The following is a 15,065-nucleotide window of genomic DNA, read 5'->3' as shown; positions in this document are numbered from 1 at the left end:
GATGCTAAAAGGAAAGAAAATCTGAAGAAAAGCAAAATGACACAAAATTAACCTCCTTAACAGTTTTGCAAAATCACATACTAAAACAAGTCACTAACTGGATTTCTTTGTAAATTTTGGTATTAGTCTCCAGGCCAATATATATTCGAAAGAAAATATGGAGAGTTGAGAAGAGACTCAGAGATTCAAAGATTCAAAGTGTCTTATTTATTTTATAGATCTGGAAGATCAGGGGTCAGCAAACTATAGCCAGAGGGTCAAATCTGAGCCTGCTGTCTGTTTTCATAAACAGTTTCCTTAGAACAAAGCCATACACATTCATTTCATATTGTCTATGACAACTTTTATACTACAATTAGCAGAACTGAGTAGTTATGACTAAATTTTGTAAGCAAAAGAGTTTGATTGTTAACTGATTGCTAATATTTATCAATAGTTTCATGATTTTGAGCCCTGGCTAAAAAGGCTTTTTTCTAGTTATAAGGAATTTAGCTCCTTGTTTCTTCTGGGTTTGTGTGGTTTCAGCTTTTTACATACATATGCTTAGGATATATTCTAAGAACAAAAAGCTACAAATAAATCAGAAGCCTCATTTAGTAGCTCTATTATTAATAAGCTCGCCTCTATGTTATTTTGAAGCTACTTCATGTTAATTGTAGGACGAAACAAATAAGTAATTCTGTCCATGTTGTTAGGAATCAAGATTTTTAGCATAAGAAAAAAAATACAAACACAAAATCAAGAAATTAGGTAAAACCCTATATAACACTATATTTGATATGTAATTGTCAACATGAACCCCTATTCTTAAAAACTATATTGTTAGCCCTGATAAAGCCTAGAAGTAATGAAACTACAATATTTATGAGCTGCACTAGCTCCCAAATGAGTGATCCCCATTGGAAGGAACTAAGAATTCTTTAAAAAAATAAATAAATAAAAGGCATGACTCTTTCCAAGACTAAAGGAGCAAAGTCAGAGGAATACAAGATTGGGTCAACTTGAGCATCAAAAAGAAAAGACTACAGTGGCTGAAAATATATTGAATAGATATTAAAACCCATGCATCCATAATAATACACACAAAAAGAAGCCTTCCCAAAAAGGGGGAAAAATCTTTCATCCAATACTACTGGAGACAGAGATAGATGGATAGATAGGTAGATAGATAGATAGATAGATAGATAGATAGATAAATAGATAGATAGATAGACAATATGTAACTAAAAGGAAATAATTAAAATTTATTCTCTTATTAGAAGGAAGCATATTTCAATGTAACCAAATAAATAGCAACCAAGTGGAATTTATTTATTTCCAAATAGCTCATATTATAAAGCAAACACATAAAGAAAGATAGAAAAGATCAGGAAAACAGAAGGGTAAATAATAGGGGTCAGCAGAGTCAGATTTATTGAAATATATTTAACCATTTCAATAATTAAAGCAGTGTGCTGCTGGTGCATGAATAGAGAGTGACCAATAGAATAGGATAGAAAGTACAGAAATATACTCCAAAACACATGGTTCATCTCAAAACAGTGGGGCAAAGATAAATTATTCAGCAATTCTTATTTGGATAATTATGTAGCCATTTAGAAAAGAAAAAAATGGATTCATATCTTACACACACTCTAAATTCCAAATGGATCAATTATTAAAATAATAACTTCACAAGAGACATGGGGGGATTCTCTAATTATATTAAAATGTAACAATGACTTAAAATCCAGAATCCATAAAATAAATTCAAACATACAGAAGTAAAAAATTTTCTGCATGACAAAAGATAAATGGCAGATGAAAAACAGAAAAATAGTTGTAACTCATTCACACACTTTTGTATAAAAGAAAGAAAAGTAAGAATCCATATTCTCATTTGCTTATGTATGCATAAAGAAACGCTAGAAGGATCTACTGAAAACTAAGAACAGTGATTATCTATGTTGGAGGTATAGTAGAATAGATGGAGGATAAAAATGGAAGAGATGCTTTTTATTGTATAACTCTACACATTCTGGTTTTATCTACCTGTAAAGTTAACATTTTTTTTTTTTTTTTTGTATAGAGGCATGCTTTATTTATTTGTTTGCTGGTCTGTTTGTTTGTTTTGTTTATACATGCACTGGGTACAGTCAGAAGCGCGGGAGGGTGAGAGAATTCACCAGAGCCAGAGCAGGGAGCAGAGCAGGCAGAAGGACCGAAGTACACTGCTGAGGGGAGCAGCGGGCGGCAGGAGAGGTCTGCGCGCCATGTGGGACCCTCCTCCGGTGGCCGGGGAGCAGCCGGGGATCGAACCGGCGCCGCAGAGGCCGCGGGCAGCTTCGCAACCCAGCGCTCAACCGCTGCGCCACCGGGGAGGCCCAAAGTTAACATTTTTTAAAATCCCTCCTCTCTTACAGCTTACTTTTCAGCAGGGAGACAGAAAAAAATACACACACACACACATTCACACACACTTAGGATCCCAGTAACTTACCTAAATGCATGAATACATGGAACTAAATATACATCATTAGTGTTCAGTGATTTATAACTAGTTAGGCACAGAGTTCAACAAATACTATAAAATAACTTACTGTAAGTCCTGTGTATGTGATTATACTCCACTTGCTTTTCAATGTAAGAAATGAGATCATCAACTCAATATATAACAAACTGTTACCTGTTGCTGATAGTGTTGGGAACATGTATCTTCAGGTGTTCTGTGACATCTTTCATCACCCTCTGATATCCAGACATTCCTGAGTCTTTGATATAATAAGGATTGTTTCTCATTAAGTATTCCCCCAAATAATTAATTGGATCAAACTTTGTTGGAATGTCGGCTTTCTCCAAAAGAGTCTTCTTTTCTACTTGCATTAACATTTTTTCCACTCCAGGAATTAAAGTGGGTAGAAGTTTGTCAAGCAAATATGCACGAGTATTCAGGGTCATGTTATCAGTATTAAACCACTCTCTGGCCAAATCATCCCTAGGTAGCTTTTTTTCAGCCTTGTTTTTTAATTCCTTCTTCATATTATCCTTATCTATTATTTTCTGCTGCATTGCCTGGGCTCTTGCCTCTATTCTTTCAAGAAGATTTTTCTTCCATGGTGGTTCTAGGGTTGGTGTCAGTACAGTTTCATCTAAATTGAAAATCACTTTTGCAGGTTTTCTAATCACAATATTCTTTGAGACGCCAGTGTTAGAGTCCTCTATTGAGTCACTTTGGTTTTTTAGTTCCCCCTCAATGTTTGATTCTGGAGGGAAAAAAAGTGAAATGTCAGAAATACTAGAAGTAGACTTTAATCTACACTTCCAATATTTTTAGAAAAAACATTTTTTACACCCATTTGCATGCTATATTGGAACACCATCTGAAAGTGAGAGAAAATCAGACAACAGTGACTTCAACAATATAGACATTTATCCTTGACTTAATGGGAAATCATTCAGCAGTTTGGTGTTTTAAGAAGCTACACTATTTCTATTGTTCTTCATTCATGTTTTGTGTTTATGCTTCACAATCACAATATACCTATTGCACTTCCAGACATCACGTCTTTATTTTTTTTTAAATATATTTATTTATGCATACAAGAGCTGGGGTACAGGTCAGAGGTGCAGTGGGTCAGAGGGCTCACCAGAGGCAGAGTGGGGAACAGAACAGGCAGACTGACGGAAATACACTGCTGAGGGGAGCAGCGGGTGAGTCAGGAGAGGTCTACTGCGCCATGTGGGCTGCTCCTTGGCTGGCTGGGGGATCAAACTCGTGCTGCAGTGGCTGTGGACAGCCTCATAGGTTGTGTCTTAACCCCTTGCACCACCAGGGAGGCCCCAGGAGTCACTTCTTTACAGGAGAAAAGAACTGTAAACAAAGGAACCCTCTCCTCTTGAAGTTCTATTTTATTCTCTAAGAAGAGGAGATCCCAGATTTCCCACTCCAATACTTTCCTTTACACTTCCTTGACCCTAATTAGGTTACATGATCCCTCTAGACCAATCACTGATAAAGGGAAAGCAGACTGCATAAATAGTTTTGATCAATGATAATATATTCCTTCATGTCAGGGTTTTGACCAACTTCTCTGATATCAGTGACTTTCATCTGCTACAAAATTAAGATTCACTGTATCAGGCAAAAAGTGGGGAAATGTCTGCTGAACTGGTAATGAAGAGAGTCAACTACATGTGTATATTTAAACATATTTTCCCCAGCTTAATATTTCCAGCCTCTTTCATTTTTTGAATGCAGGATGGAGGTATTAGATCAAGATACTGTGCTAAGAACAGACACCAAAATCTCCAGAACTGACAGAAAAGATTGTGGTATGTGTTTAATACACAATTGTCCCTTAGTATCTGCATGGGATTGGACATTGGAATCAGAAATGCCAGGGTCGAATTCTAACTCTAACATTACTATCCATGTGACTTAAAACAAATAACCCAATACCTCAAACTCAACTTCTACTTCTGTAAAATGGATATAGTAACTATACTTAGCAGGATAGTAGAGATGAGAAAACTATACATGTCCTTAAAATCTGTTATTACTATGGTTGAAGGAGCTCACTCAGTTTCTTGTGTTAGAATGAAACTGTGATTTATAGGCTGTCAGGAGGAAAGTTGGGCATCGTTAACTATCTTTTGAGTTTACCTTCACAGACACAATAGAGTATGATGCTAGACAGTGAGTCATACAGCATGCATGTAGTTGAAGTAATTGATCTTAAATTAACTTATGGAACCATTAAGGCAAGAAAAAGTTACCACTCAGACCACATTTAGAAATAAGGGGTCTATTCTCCAGGAAAATCTAGTCATTTGTAAAGAGCCTCTCCCCACATGGGGTGATTTGTAACTATCTAATGGACTTTAACCATGTCTACATTACTCTGTCCTTAGCCTGCCCCTTAGCCAATAAAATTTAACTCCTCTGTTCTTGACCTGGTTCCCCCCAAAATCAGTATAAACCCATTCCCTTTTCCCTGAATGCAAGGCATATTCGAGTTTTAATTCTGGTCTTATTGCCAGCTGATTTGCAAACAAGCCCTTTCTTTTTTCAAAATGTCATTGTCACAACATTGATCTTATGTACACCAGACAGCAAGCCTCTTGGCTTGGTATCAAGAAGAGGACCAAAAAATGAATTTTATACTACATATTTAGGAATGGGCAGAAAAAGAACACATAAAGGACTCTAAGTATGACTAGGGAGTCAGGAGAAAATAGGAGAGATTAGAATCATAGAAAACAAAATTAGAGTTTCAAGAAGGATAGATTACTAGAGATTCTTTCATTCTCCAGCAATAAAAATCCATCTCACAAGGATTAAATTAAAACTGGAATGTATTAATTTATATAGATGGAAAGTCTGGTTTTTAGGTACAGCTGAAATCTACCTCTAGTGTCTGCTTTGCTCTGTTGAATTAATTTTTAGGCGGGTTGTCCTCACATGTTGATAAAAATGGTCAGAGCATCTTTAGATTTATATCCCTTATAACCATTGATTTCCTAAAAATCAGTCATTAAAATTCCAGTTTGAAAAAATCTAGGAACTTTTTAGTTGACTTGACATAAATTATATTTCTATTTCTGAACTATTGACAGCATTGAAGGGGTAGCATTCTGATTGGTGAGATTAGAATCGCCACCCATTTCTGGATCTGAAGAGGTAGGGTCAACCCCAAATAAACCAAATAGGTTAAGTAAGAGAGAAGGGCGGCTCCACAAAGAGATGTTGGGCAGACAAAAACAAAATGCATTACCTCAGAGGAAGGGGTCAATGTGTAAAATGCTACAGAAAAATAAAATGATAGAAGAAATAGAAAGTATAAATTGAAACTAGCACCCAGTTTTTCTAACTCAAAGGAGAGCAATTTCTGTGATGAGAATGGAACTTAGACTGCACTAGGTTGAGGAAGGATGTGGAGGCAAAATGCAAACTAGATGAGTGGACAATTACTTTGGGAATGTGATTGTGAAGGAGAGGGTTTTTCTTTAAAGGTAGGATATATATAGAAAGTAAAAGGCAGAAGCCAATGTAGAAAGGAAAGTAGAACCTAGAGGAGATATTAAACAATGGTCCTCAGGGTCTGAGAAGTTATGACATACTGATATTAAAATATATAATAGACTTGAATGAGATAAGATGTTTCCTACCCTATATTGAGAATATTCCCTCACAGTCTCTAACTTTTGTGGAATGAAATAAGTATTCGTACACAGAACTGTGTAAGTTATTCCAGCAGAACTGACTAGTTTTAAGACAGTGGCAGTGACAAGGTGGGGGACAAGTCACTGTTTGTGGGTTCTCATTCATGTGGTCGCAACTGCCAGATACCACTTAGGTTCAGGGTGCAGTGACAATGGGGTTTATTAACAAAGGCAAGATTAGGAAAAAGGAAAGAGTTTTCTAAGGCCACAAATGGCTGGCTGTCCTAGCCCAGATAGTGTCTGCAGTGTCCAGTAGTCCAAAACAGAGGCTGCACATGCAGAATGGCAATGCCCCTTCAACAAGGGCCTGGAACTGGTAAGCAGTGGACTTTGGTAAGCAGTGGGCCAGGTTTCAACTCAGAGTGGCTGCTGGAGCTGGTCACAGATGGGGTTGCCAAGGTGACACCACCATATCCCACAACAACAGTATGAAGATTGAGCTGGACAGTACCAGATAGGACTTGATAGTGCTAGAGGCAATCAGCACCAGGATTATCTGCCAGATGATCAGAAGTGGAGGACAGCTCTCACAAGTCAGCAGTGCCGGTCACAGGTAAATCGTGCTGGCCAGCACCAGTCACCAGGTGGCAGCACTGAAGACACCAATGTTACAGCTCTTTGAGAGCTATTGGCCTAAGTCAACAGCAAACAGCACTTTAGATACCAGGCCCTGGTCAATGGTGCTCTCTACAGGCGATGTCAGAGGCAGATGCAGTGGCCAGGTCTCTGCAAAGGTCCCAGAGGTTGAAAGTCCACAAAGATCTAGAGAAGTCTCAAAGTTCCTATGAATCTGCCAGCGAAAGGCCTATTGAATGGGTCTGCAGTCTTCTGCTCAATCCATCTCTTCTGAAGCCATCTGATGAATAAATCAAGCTGGCTGATCCTTTGGCTTATATCCTCTTCAGGGTCCCCACCTTTTAAGCCTGACTGGACCACTTACAATCTTAGCTCTTTGGTTGGTGCCTGTCAAGTACCAATCTGATTGTTCCATTTTCAATCCTCAATGGTCTCAAAAAAACATTGATGGCACCTGTGTGAGCTCGAACCTGCACCATATTCAAAAGTGAAATCCAGGACACTTATCCAGACCTGACTTACACTGAGGTCAGGGCAGGCTCCTCAGAGGTGGGGACAGGGGAGTCATAGCTGGAGCTGCCTCAGCAGGGAGAGATGCTTGCTGAACCCAGTGTGTTTCAGCAGGGCCAGATGTGGCAGTGCAAGGGTGTGGGACTCCCCCCACCCCCAGCAAAGCTGGGACACAGGTCTGAGCAGTTGGTGCACAGGCCACTGCTCAGAGTCCACCATATTGGCCTGACTCGTTGCAGGCCTCTCTCCTTTGGCTGGTGCGAGCTGGACAAGCCTTGCCATCAGAGCCTCAGGGCTGGCTTGCACTGGGTGGGGGAGGGAAGCACCACCAGTGCAGCTAGGGGGTAGATGATCTGTGACAGTTTGTCTCTGGATTTCCAGGACTGAGTTAGATCAGGTTCTGAGCAATAAACTATCAGATGCTTTTTTAAAACCACATACATGATTGTTGGTATGACTGGAATGAAAAACTTAACGGGAATCTTAAGGTTTTTTTTCTGACATGACCACTGAGAAGATGTATCAATAGACGTATCAACAGTTTAGTATTATACCCATTACTTTTAACATAACCTGGATAGTAATTGTGAGTCATATTTCAGTTAGTAGTAACTCTCAATAAATAGTACTCATACAATAAATGGGCAAGAGAACATAACTGGCATAGTTTTTTGAACATTATTATGAAATACTTAATACCTGTAAGTATAATCATTACATAAGTAGCAATTTATCTTCTCTAAGCTTAAAAAATTATCTATATATTAAAGTCTCACATATACCCCTACTTTTGATAGAAACACAACTATGAATTCCATGTATATCATTTATCTGCATTTGTTTACATGTGTCAAAGCAACATAATATTGTTCTTCTTGCCTTTAAATTTTTTTAAAAGATTTATTTATTTATTTATACAAGCACTGGGTACAGTCAGAAGTGTGGGAGGGTGAGAGAATCCACCAGAGCCAGAGCAGGGAGCAGAACAGGCAGAAGGAACGAAGTACACTGCTGAGGGGAGCAGCGGGCGTGGCAGGAGAGGTCTGCGCACCATGTGGGACTCTCGCTGGCAGCCGGGGATCGAACCAGCGCTGCAGAAGCTGCGGGCAGCTTCGCAGCCCAGTGCTCAACCGCTTCGCCACCAGGGGAGGCCCTTCTTGCTTTTAAATTTTATAAAAATTATTTCATATTTTATATTCTGTAACCTTTTTATATTTATATTATGTCTGTGAAATTCATCTAGTTAATAAATGCAACACATCTGAATTCATTAATTTTCACTGCTTCATAATTTTTTAAAATTTATTTATTCATACAAGAACTGGGGTACAGGCCAGAGATGTGGGGGGTGAGAGGGTTCGCCAGAGACAGAGTAGGGAACAGAACAGGCAGATAGACTGAAATACACTGCTGAGTGGAGCAGCGGGTGTGTCAGGAGAGGTCTGCTGCGCCATGTGTGTAGCTCCCTGGCCAGGGATCAAACTCATGCTGCAGTGGCTGTGGATAGCTTCACAGGTTGTGTCTTAACCCCTTGCACCACCAGGGAGGCCCAGTGCTTTATAATTTTAACATATGGCTAAATTGCATGTATTTATCCATTCTCATTTTGGGAGAGCGATCCATATATAGCTTAAGATTCTTTTAATTTTATTAAAAATTTTTCGGTTTTATTGAAAATACTCTGAAGAATATTTGAAAATCTTACCAAGATAGTATTCATCCAAGAAAAAAATTAAGTAGTCTGTAAAGGAACCCTTGAAAAGACATTTCATCTAAAGAATGTCTTAGGTTCAACTGTGGATAGAATTTATGAAACTCCCTTCCATGTTTTTATTTCCTTCTTGATTTTTTTTTTTTTTGATATAGGGAGGTAAGGAGGATAATGTAATACTCTCCCAAACCTCTCATTTGGATTTGCAAATTAACCACTTTGGGAGGAGAGTTTCATTCTGTTTTGCCACCATGCTTAGTAATATAGAATGCTTTTATTTCCATTTCATATAAATGTGAAAGAGAGACATTCTTTTAAGTCTACAGTTACTAATGTACTTGCTTTGCTTTTAACTGGTCCTGTATAACCTAAGGTAGATATTATTCCTTCTACTTTACGGGTAATTCTATAGATGTATAGTAACTTAATATCTACCATCTGCTATGGCTCATTAACAAACTTGCACAAGAACTGGGGCATTCTCATCTTCGCCACAGCCTGCTAGTGCTCCTCTAGTGTTGTTGGTTATAATGGGTCGCTAAGCAATATTGCTAGTGCTTGCATAGTCTCCACTGATATGCAGAATGAATGAAGACATTTGGCTACAACTCTAGCCCAATACTTCTTTCTTAGTCATAAAACCAAGAAAAGAAAAGAAAACACAGCAATAGCAGGGTTAATAAGTTAGGATGCTGAACAAGACTATCTGAAGCTGTCTTTTGATTGAATGATCTTTGAATTCAAGGATCATAAATTATAGCACTATTCCAAGGGCAAATTAGTTCAGGTCAGTTGAACATAGTTTCAAACAGGTACTGAGTATATTTAACAGGAGTGTATTTGAATATTCCTAAACTTTTTACAGATAAATTGATTCATTTATAGACTCACTCATTATATAGCTATTAGTGTGTGTGTGTGTGTGTGTGTGTGTGTGTATGGGATAGTGGAGGTAGAGGGTGGGGGTGTGGAGGAATTAAAATTAAGAAGCTGGTGGGGATTGGAAGCATTGGGGCAAGAGGGACTTCCCAAGAAACTTGAAAAGTTAGTAAAGCTATGAAAATAAAGACAGTAAAAACTAGAAAGTTTGATTCTCAATGAGTATATATTATTTTATATGTGTTAATAAGAAATAGTAAAGGGATTATGCTCAGTAAAATAAATCAGAAGGAAAAGGAAATATCAGATGACATCACTTATAGGAGGAATATGGGGAAACTGAACAAAGGGTCAAAAAAAAAAAAAGACAAAACTTGTAGGCGACTTTAGATCTGAGGCTTACAGTAGGGGAGAGGGAGCCAGAGGGATCAAAACAGGGGTAGACTAGCACAAGGGACCATGGTGATGGTCCACAGACGATGTGCTGGTGGTGGGATATTTATGGGGACTACACCTGAGTGGAGAAATCAAATACTATACAAAAATGAACAACAATGTAAGAAAAAAAATACAAGAATGAAAAAAGAAATAGTAAATAATTGATTTTAATTGGTTTAAAGGGCAGAAAAAACACTTTGGAGAAAGGTAAGACCCTAAAAGTTACAACTAGCATCAAGATAGCAATTTATAGTTTAGAAAACACTTTAATAATTGCTACTGTAATTTAGCCACACGCAAGATCTAGCAATATTAGACTCTCACTATCTGTAAACTGAATTGCAGGAAATTTCAATTAATTGAAATTGTTAAAATTTAAGATGTTGTTGGGGCCTCCCCGGTGGCGCAGCGGTTAAGCGCTGGGTTGCGAAACTGCGCGCGGCCTCTGTGGCGCCGGTTCGATCCCCGGCTGCTCCCCGGCCACAGGAGGAGGGTCCCACATGGCGCGCAGACCTCTCCTGCCGCCCACTGCTCCCCTCAGCAGTGTCCTTCAGTCCTTCTGCCTGCTCTGCTCCCCGCTCTGGCTCTGGTGAATTCTCTCACCCTCCCTCCCGCACTTCTGACTGTACCCAGTGCTTGTATAAACAAAACAAACAAACAAACCAGCAAACAAATAAATAAAGCATGCCTCTATAAAAAAAAAAAAAATTAAAAAATTAAATTAAAATTTAAGATGTTGTAAAGAATTTCTGTTATATAGGTTTGCACCACATAGAGAAAGTTAGAAGAACTGCATTGAAAAGGATGAATGCCTTATCAATTTATTTATTGCCTTTTTGGTCCTCTACTATTTCAGTCTGCATAGTGATATGGGATTTGGCTTCAGAATAAGACTAGAAGTCAAACAGGATAAATGTGCGGTTAAGTATAGGATAAAAAGAAGAAACAGAAAAGTAAGAAGGCAAATCATTAGGGCTCTCCCTCTTATTTTTGTATTAATGGGTTGTCTGCTATGTTTAAGCTCTCTTAGCTAAATTTTTTCTTTAAATCGCCTTATGAATAGTGCTAAAATTGCCTCAAAAGTATTAGTAGAAGTTGAAAGGATTAAATTTTAAACTATTTCCCAAATTGCTTTTTAACTATCCCTGGGATTTTATTTATTTATTTATTTGTTTGTTTTTTGTTTGTTTGTTTGTTTGTTTGTTTGCTTAGGATTACATTTTTATTTTATTTTTTTCATTTTTCTCACCTGAAATTTATTTATTTTTTTTAATTTTATTTTTATATTCCCCATACAATTACAACCCCCTTATTTTGACCCCAAGCCCTCCTTTCCCTGCCCCATCCCTCATAGAGTGTCTCTGGTTCATAGTTGTTTGTTGATTTTGATTTTTTCTTTCTTATAGTTATTCTTTTTCCTGGTCCCTTATTTAGGTTTTCTAGATTCCTGCTATGAGTGAGACCATCCGGTATTTTTCTTTTTCTTTCTGGCTTATTTCGCTGAGCATGATCCCTTCCAGCGCCATCCATGTTGCTGCAAATTGCATGTGTTTATCTTTTTTGAATGCTGAGTAATATTCCATGGTGTATATGTACCACATCTTCTTTATCCAGTCATCTATTTTTGGGCATTTGGGTTGTTTCCAAAGCTCACATTTTTAGAAAGTAAAATCTTCATGAATGAATTCCCAATAAATTAGTTTCAAATTTATTAGTTTTAAATTTTGTTGTGTAGAGGAAAAGGTAGGTTTCTACCTGGGGACTGGATTTCATCAGCTGCATTTTCTGCCACTTTGCTCCCAATACCCAGCACAGAACTGTCTGGTACACTTTGTGAATCCTGAAAGGATAAAGGAAAGAGGCAAATAGGTAAAATTAGTTGCCTTTCCTCAACATTTTATCAAATCTCTCAGATAAAGACTGCATATAAATGCCCTATAGGAATAACCAAATATCCCTACTTAATTTTGCTAAGATTTAATGCTGTGTATTAAAAGAAAAGCAGTAATCACAGCCTATTGCATTCACAAAATAAAATGCATTGGTTCAACATATCATCATATCTTCCTACTGCTAACAAAGTAATATGCTAAGATGTACATTAATCTTTGAATTATACAATACTTTCTAGAAATATAATTTGAGACCACAGCATAGTGAAATCACACTTTTGAAAATGTAGATTTGTTTTTAGAATCACCTTCCATGTTTGTGGTGGAAAGAAAAACATTTTCATCTTAATTGAGAAAATTAAACAGTAATTTTATGAATAAATGGCAAAATAACTTTTGTATTCATGATGATGTACTTTTAAAAGAATGATAATAAAATATTATTATGATTCACTTTAGTCAACTTAATGGTGAATTCATATAGCTATTTTAATTGCCTCTCCTTTTCTATAGAAGAAAAATTAAACATAAATTTTAACATAAATGTAAATTTAAACATAAAATTACTAATTAACATGGAAATTATATTTACAGAATGACATGAAGTTTCCCTAAAAATCAGTGTTTACTGTACTTAGGTTAACAGTCCTGATTTTAGAAAGCAACCTTTATTTATCTAGAATTCATAATAGCTCTTCTCAAATAATTATCTATATATGGATACTTACTACAATTGAATCAAATGAGTCAGCATAATGATCAACATGAGTTTGCCCTTTCCATATGCCATTTGTTAATCTTTTTGAATCCCGACATTTTATTTTCCTTCTTCATAAGAAAATTAATTTGTCCAGTTTACTCTCTAGGATAAATATCTGACTATTCTTGACAAGTTTACCTCAATAGGCTCTTCCTCTTCAGTTATTTCTGATTGCCATTCTTTGCTTTCATTCCCATTTTCCTGAAATGGAAACTGTGTTAATAAGTGGTATCCAAAAGGAGCTAGAGATTAAACTAATTATTTTATATTCTGGTATAACAAGCTATTTATTTTAAAAAGTTTTCATAATGAATAAACATCACACTAAATAAAATCACACAAAGCAGCTGTGTTAGTAAATCCAAACAGTAATAGATTTTTTATATAAGTAATACTGGAACCGAGCCTATCAATGGAAGTAGGCCACTGTGATCCAACGACTAGTAGACCCCCTTTTTCTGCACCTTTGCCAAAAGCTGATGCAGACTACTTCACCTAAAAAGAAAAATAACTAATGACAGAATATGATATTGCATCTCGATTTTTCTAAGAATGCTAAATCTTAAATCATTTCATAAATAGCTAGAAACCTACGAAGGTCATGTACCTGAGCGGATGTGTCTTCCTCTTGAAATGCTGACTCACTCATCTGGACCACTGAAAGTTATCACTAAATGGTAGGGAAAGGTATTACCAGACCAGTACTAATAACAAAAAGAGAGAATGACAATATTAATAAACAACAAAAAATACCAAGAAAGATCAAATCTCTCTCTACCCCTACCCCCACTGAACCCCACCATTCTATTGAATGATAATAAATTCTCAACTGCCAATCTTTTCAAACTGTACTACTCTTATTACTGTTGTTACTGACCAAAACTAGATAAGCACCAGGCTAGTGCTCAAGGAGACAGGAAAACTCACCATAGTAATATTTACCTATTATCATTAAAAGAAACAAATAACAACAGTAATGCAACGGAATGTTCAAAAACATTATCAGACTTGTTAATTTTTGAAATACCAAGTTGAAGTGAAATGAAACTTTGATGGCTACCTGATTCATGTAAGAAAGGCAGGCATTATAGTAATAACTATGCTAAAAAGCATTTTTCGAGGGAGAGTTCTAAAGGGATTATGATTTATTTATCCATATGAAAGAATTACAATAAGTAACATCCCCACTTTAATGCAAATGACCACAGAATCACAGATTATGAAAATCACCGCCTTGCCAAAAATCATGTAATTAGTTGTGTGTATTTAGGCTAGGTTTTATGTAAAAAGTAAATTTTATATATATGGCTTCTAGGGCAGTTACAATTTAGGGGCTACTTAGTTTGAAGTGGTATAACATGCTACAATACTCGATTTTCTTTTTATTAACTTAACACATGTAAGTTGAATAAACCAAAAGTACTGCCTTTGGAGACAAAAGACTCCAACACTGAAAAATAGCTGCCTCAACACCTTTTATTCTGTGAATTTAAGCATAAAACAGATATAATCAAATTGGTTTTTTTAGAAAGGTAATTTTACCAGCAAATACTGGAAGTCTGCTGGGGGAAGAGAGAATGAAGGTAAATTGTGTACCATAAATGTTACCCCTCACTTTAATCCTACGCTCTGGCAGACATTATCAGTACCCTAACCATAACCCTTTGCCATGTGAAATACTGTAACAATCAGATATTTTTTTCATGCTCAGGGATTTTTGTGACTAAATGATTATGGTGATCCTAGGAATGAACTAGATGGCCAGTCTACTAAACTGATGATCATCTTCACATAATACAAGAAATCCACATATGATGGCCAACATATGACTATATTCACCACAGTGGAGAGTTGTGACCTTCCATCCAGTTTCCAAACCTAAGCTTCTTAATTGAAGGGAAGGCTATATATGTCCTTAAGGAACAATTCTGAAGCCCTGCCATTAATATTTATTGAAAATCTTCTCCACAGGACCTGTGGCCATTTCCTAAAATGACTGTGTGCTAGCAAAAAAGAAATATCTAGGTTCCTTAGGTATTTCCAAACATCGGAACTGAAAAAAATGTTAATTACTGGACCCCAAAATGCCACAGCAATT

At 36.9% G+C, this 15,065-nt stretch overlaps 1 protein-coding gene across 1 annotated transcript in view; it reads right to left on the bottom strand.

Moving 5' to 3' along the window:
- Nucleotides 1-3,115, bottom strand: part of EFCAB5 (EF-hand calcium binding domain 5) — a gene marked incomplete at its 3' end in the record, with an annotated part of 87,025 nt that extends 83,910 nt beyond the window's left edge. Inside the window, exon 1 of the mRNA XM_084237851.1 lies at nucleotides 2,666-3,115. Coding sequence (XP_084093977.1) covers nucleotides 2,666-3,048 — 383 coding nt within the window. The 5' untranslated portion in view covers nucleotides 3,049-3,115. The remainder of the gene's footprint in view (nucleotides 1-2,665) is intronic.
- Between the last annotated feature and the right edge of the window lie 11,950 nt (nucleotides 3,116-15,065).

Source organism: Talpa europaea, assembly GCF_964194135.1.
Source record: "Talpa europaea genome assembly, chromosome: 7".
Classification (NCBI taxonomy): domain Eukaryota; kingdom Metazoa; phylum Chordata; class Mammalia; order Eulipotyphla; family Talpidae; genus Talpa; species Talpa europaea.
This window is presented reverse-complemented; position numbering and strand designations above follow the sequence as displayed.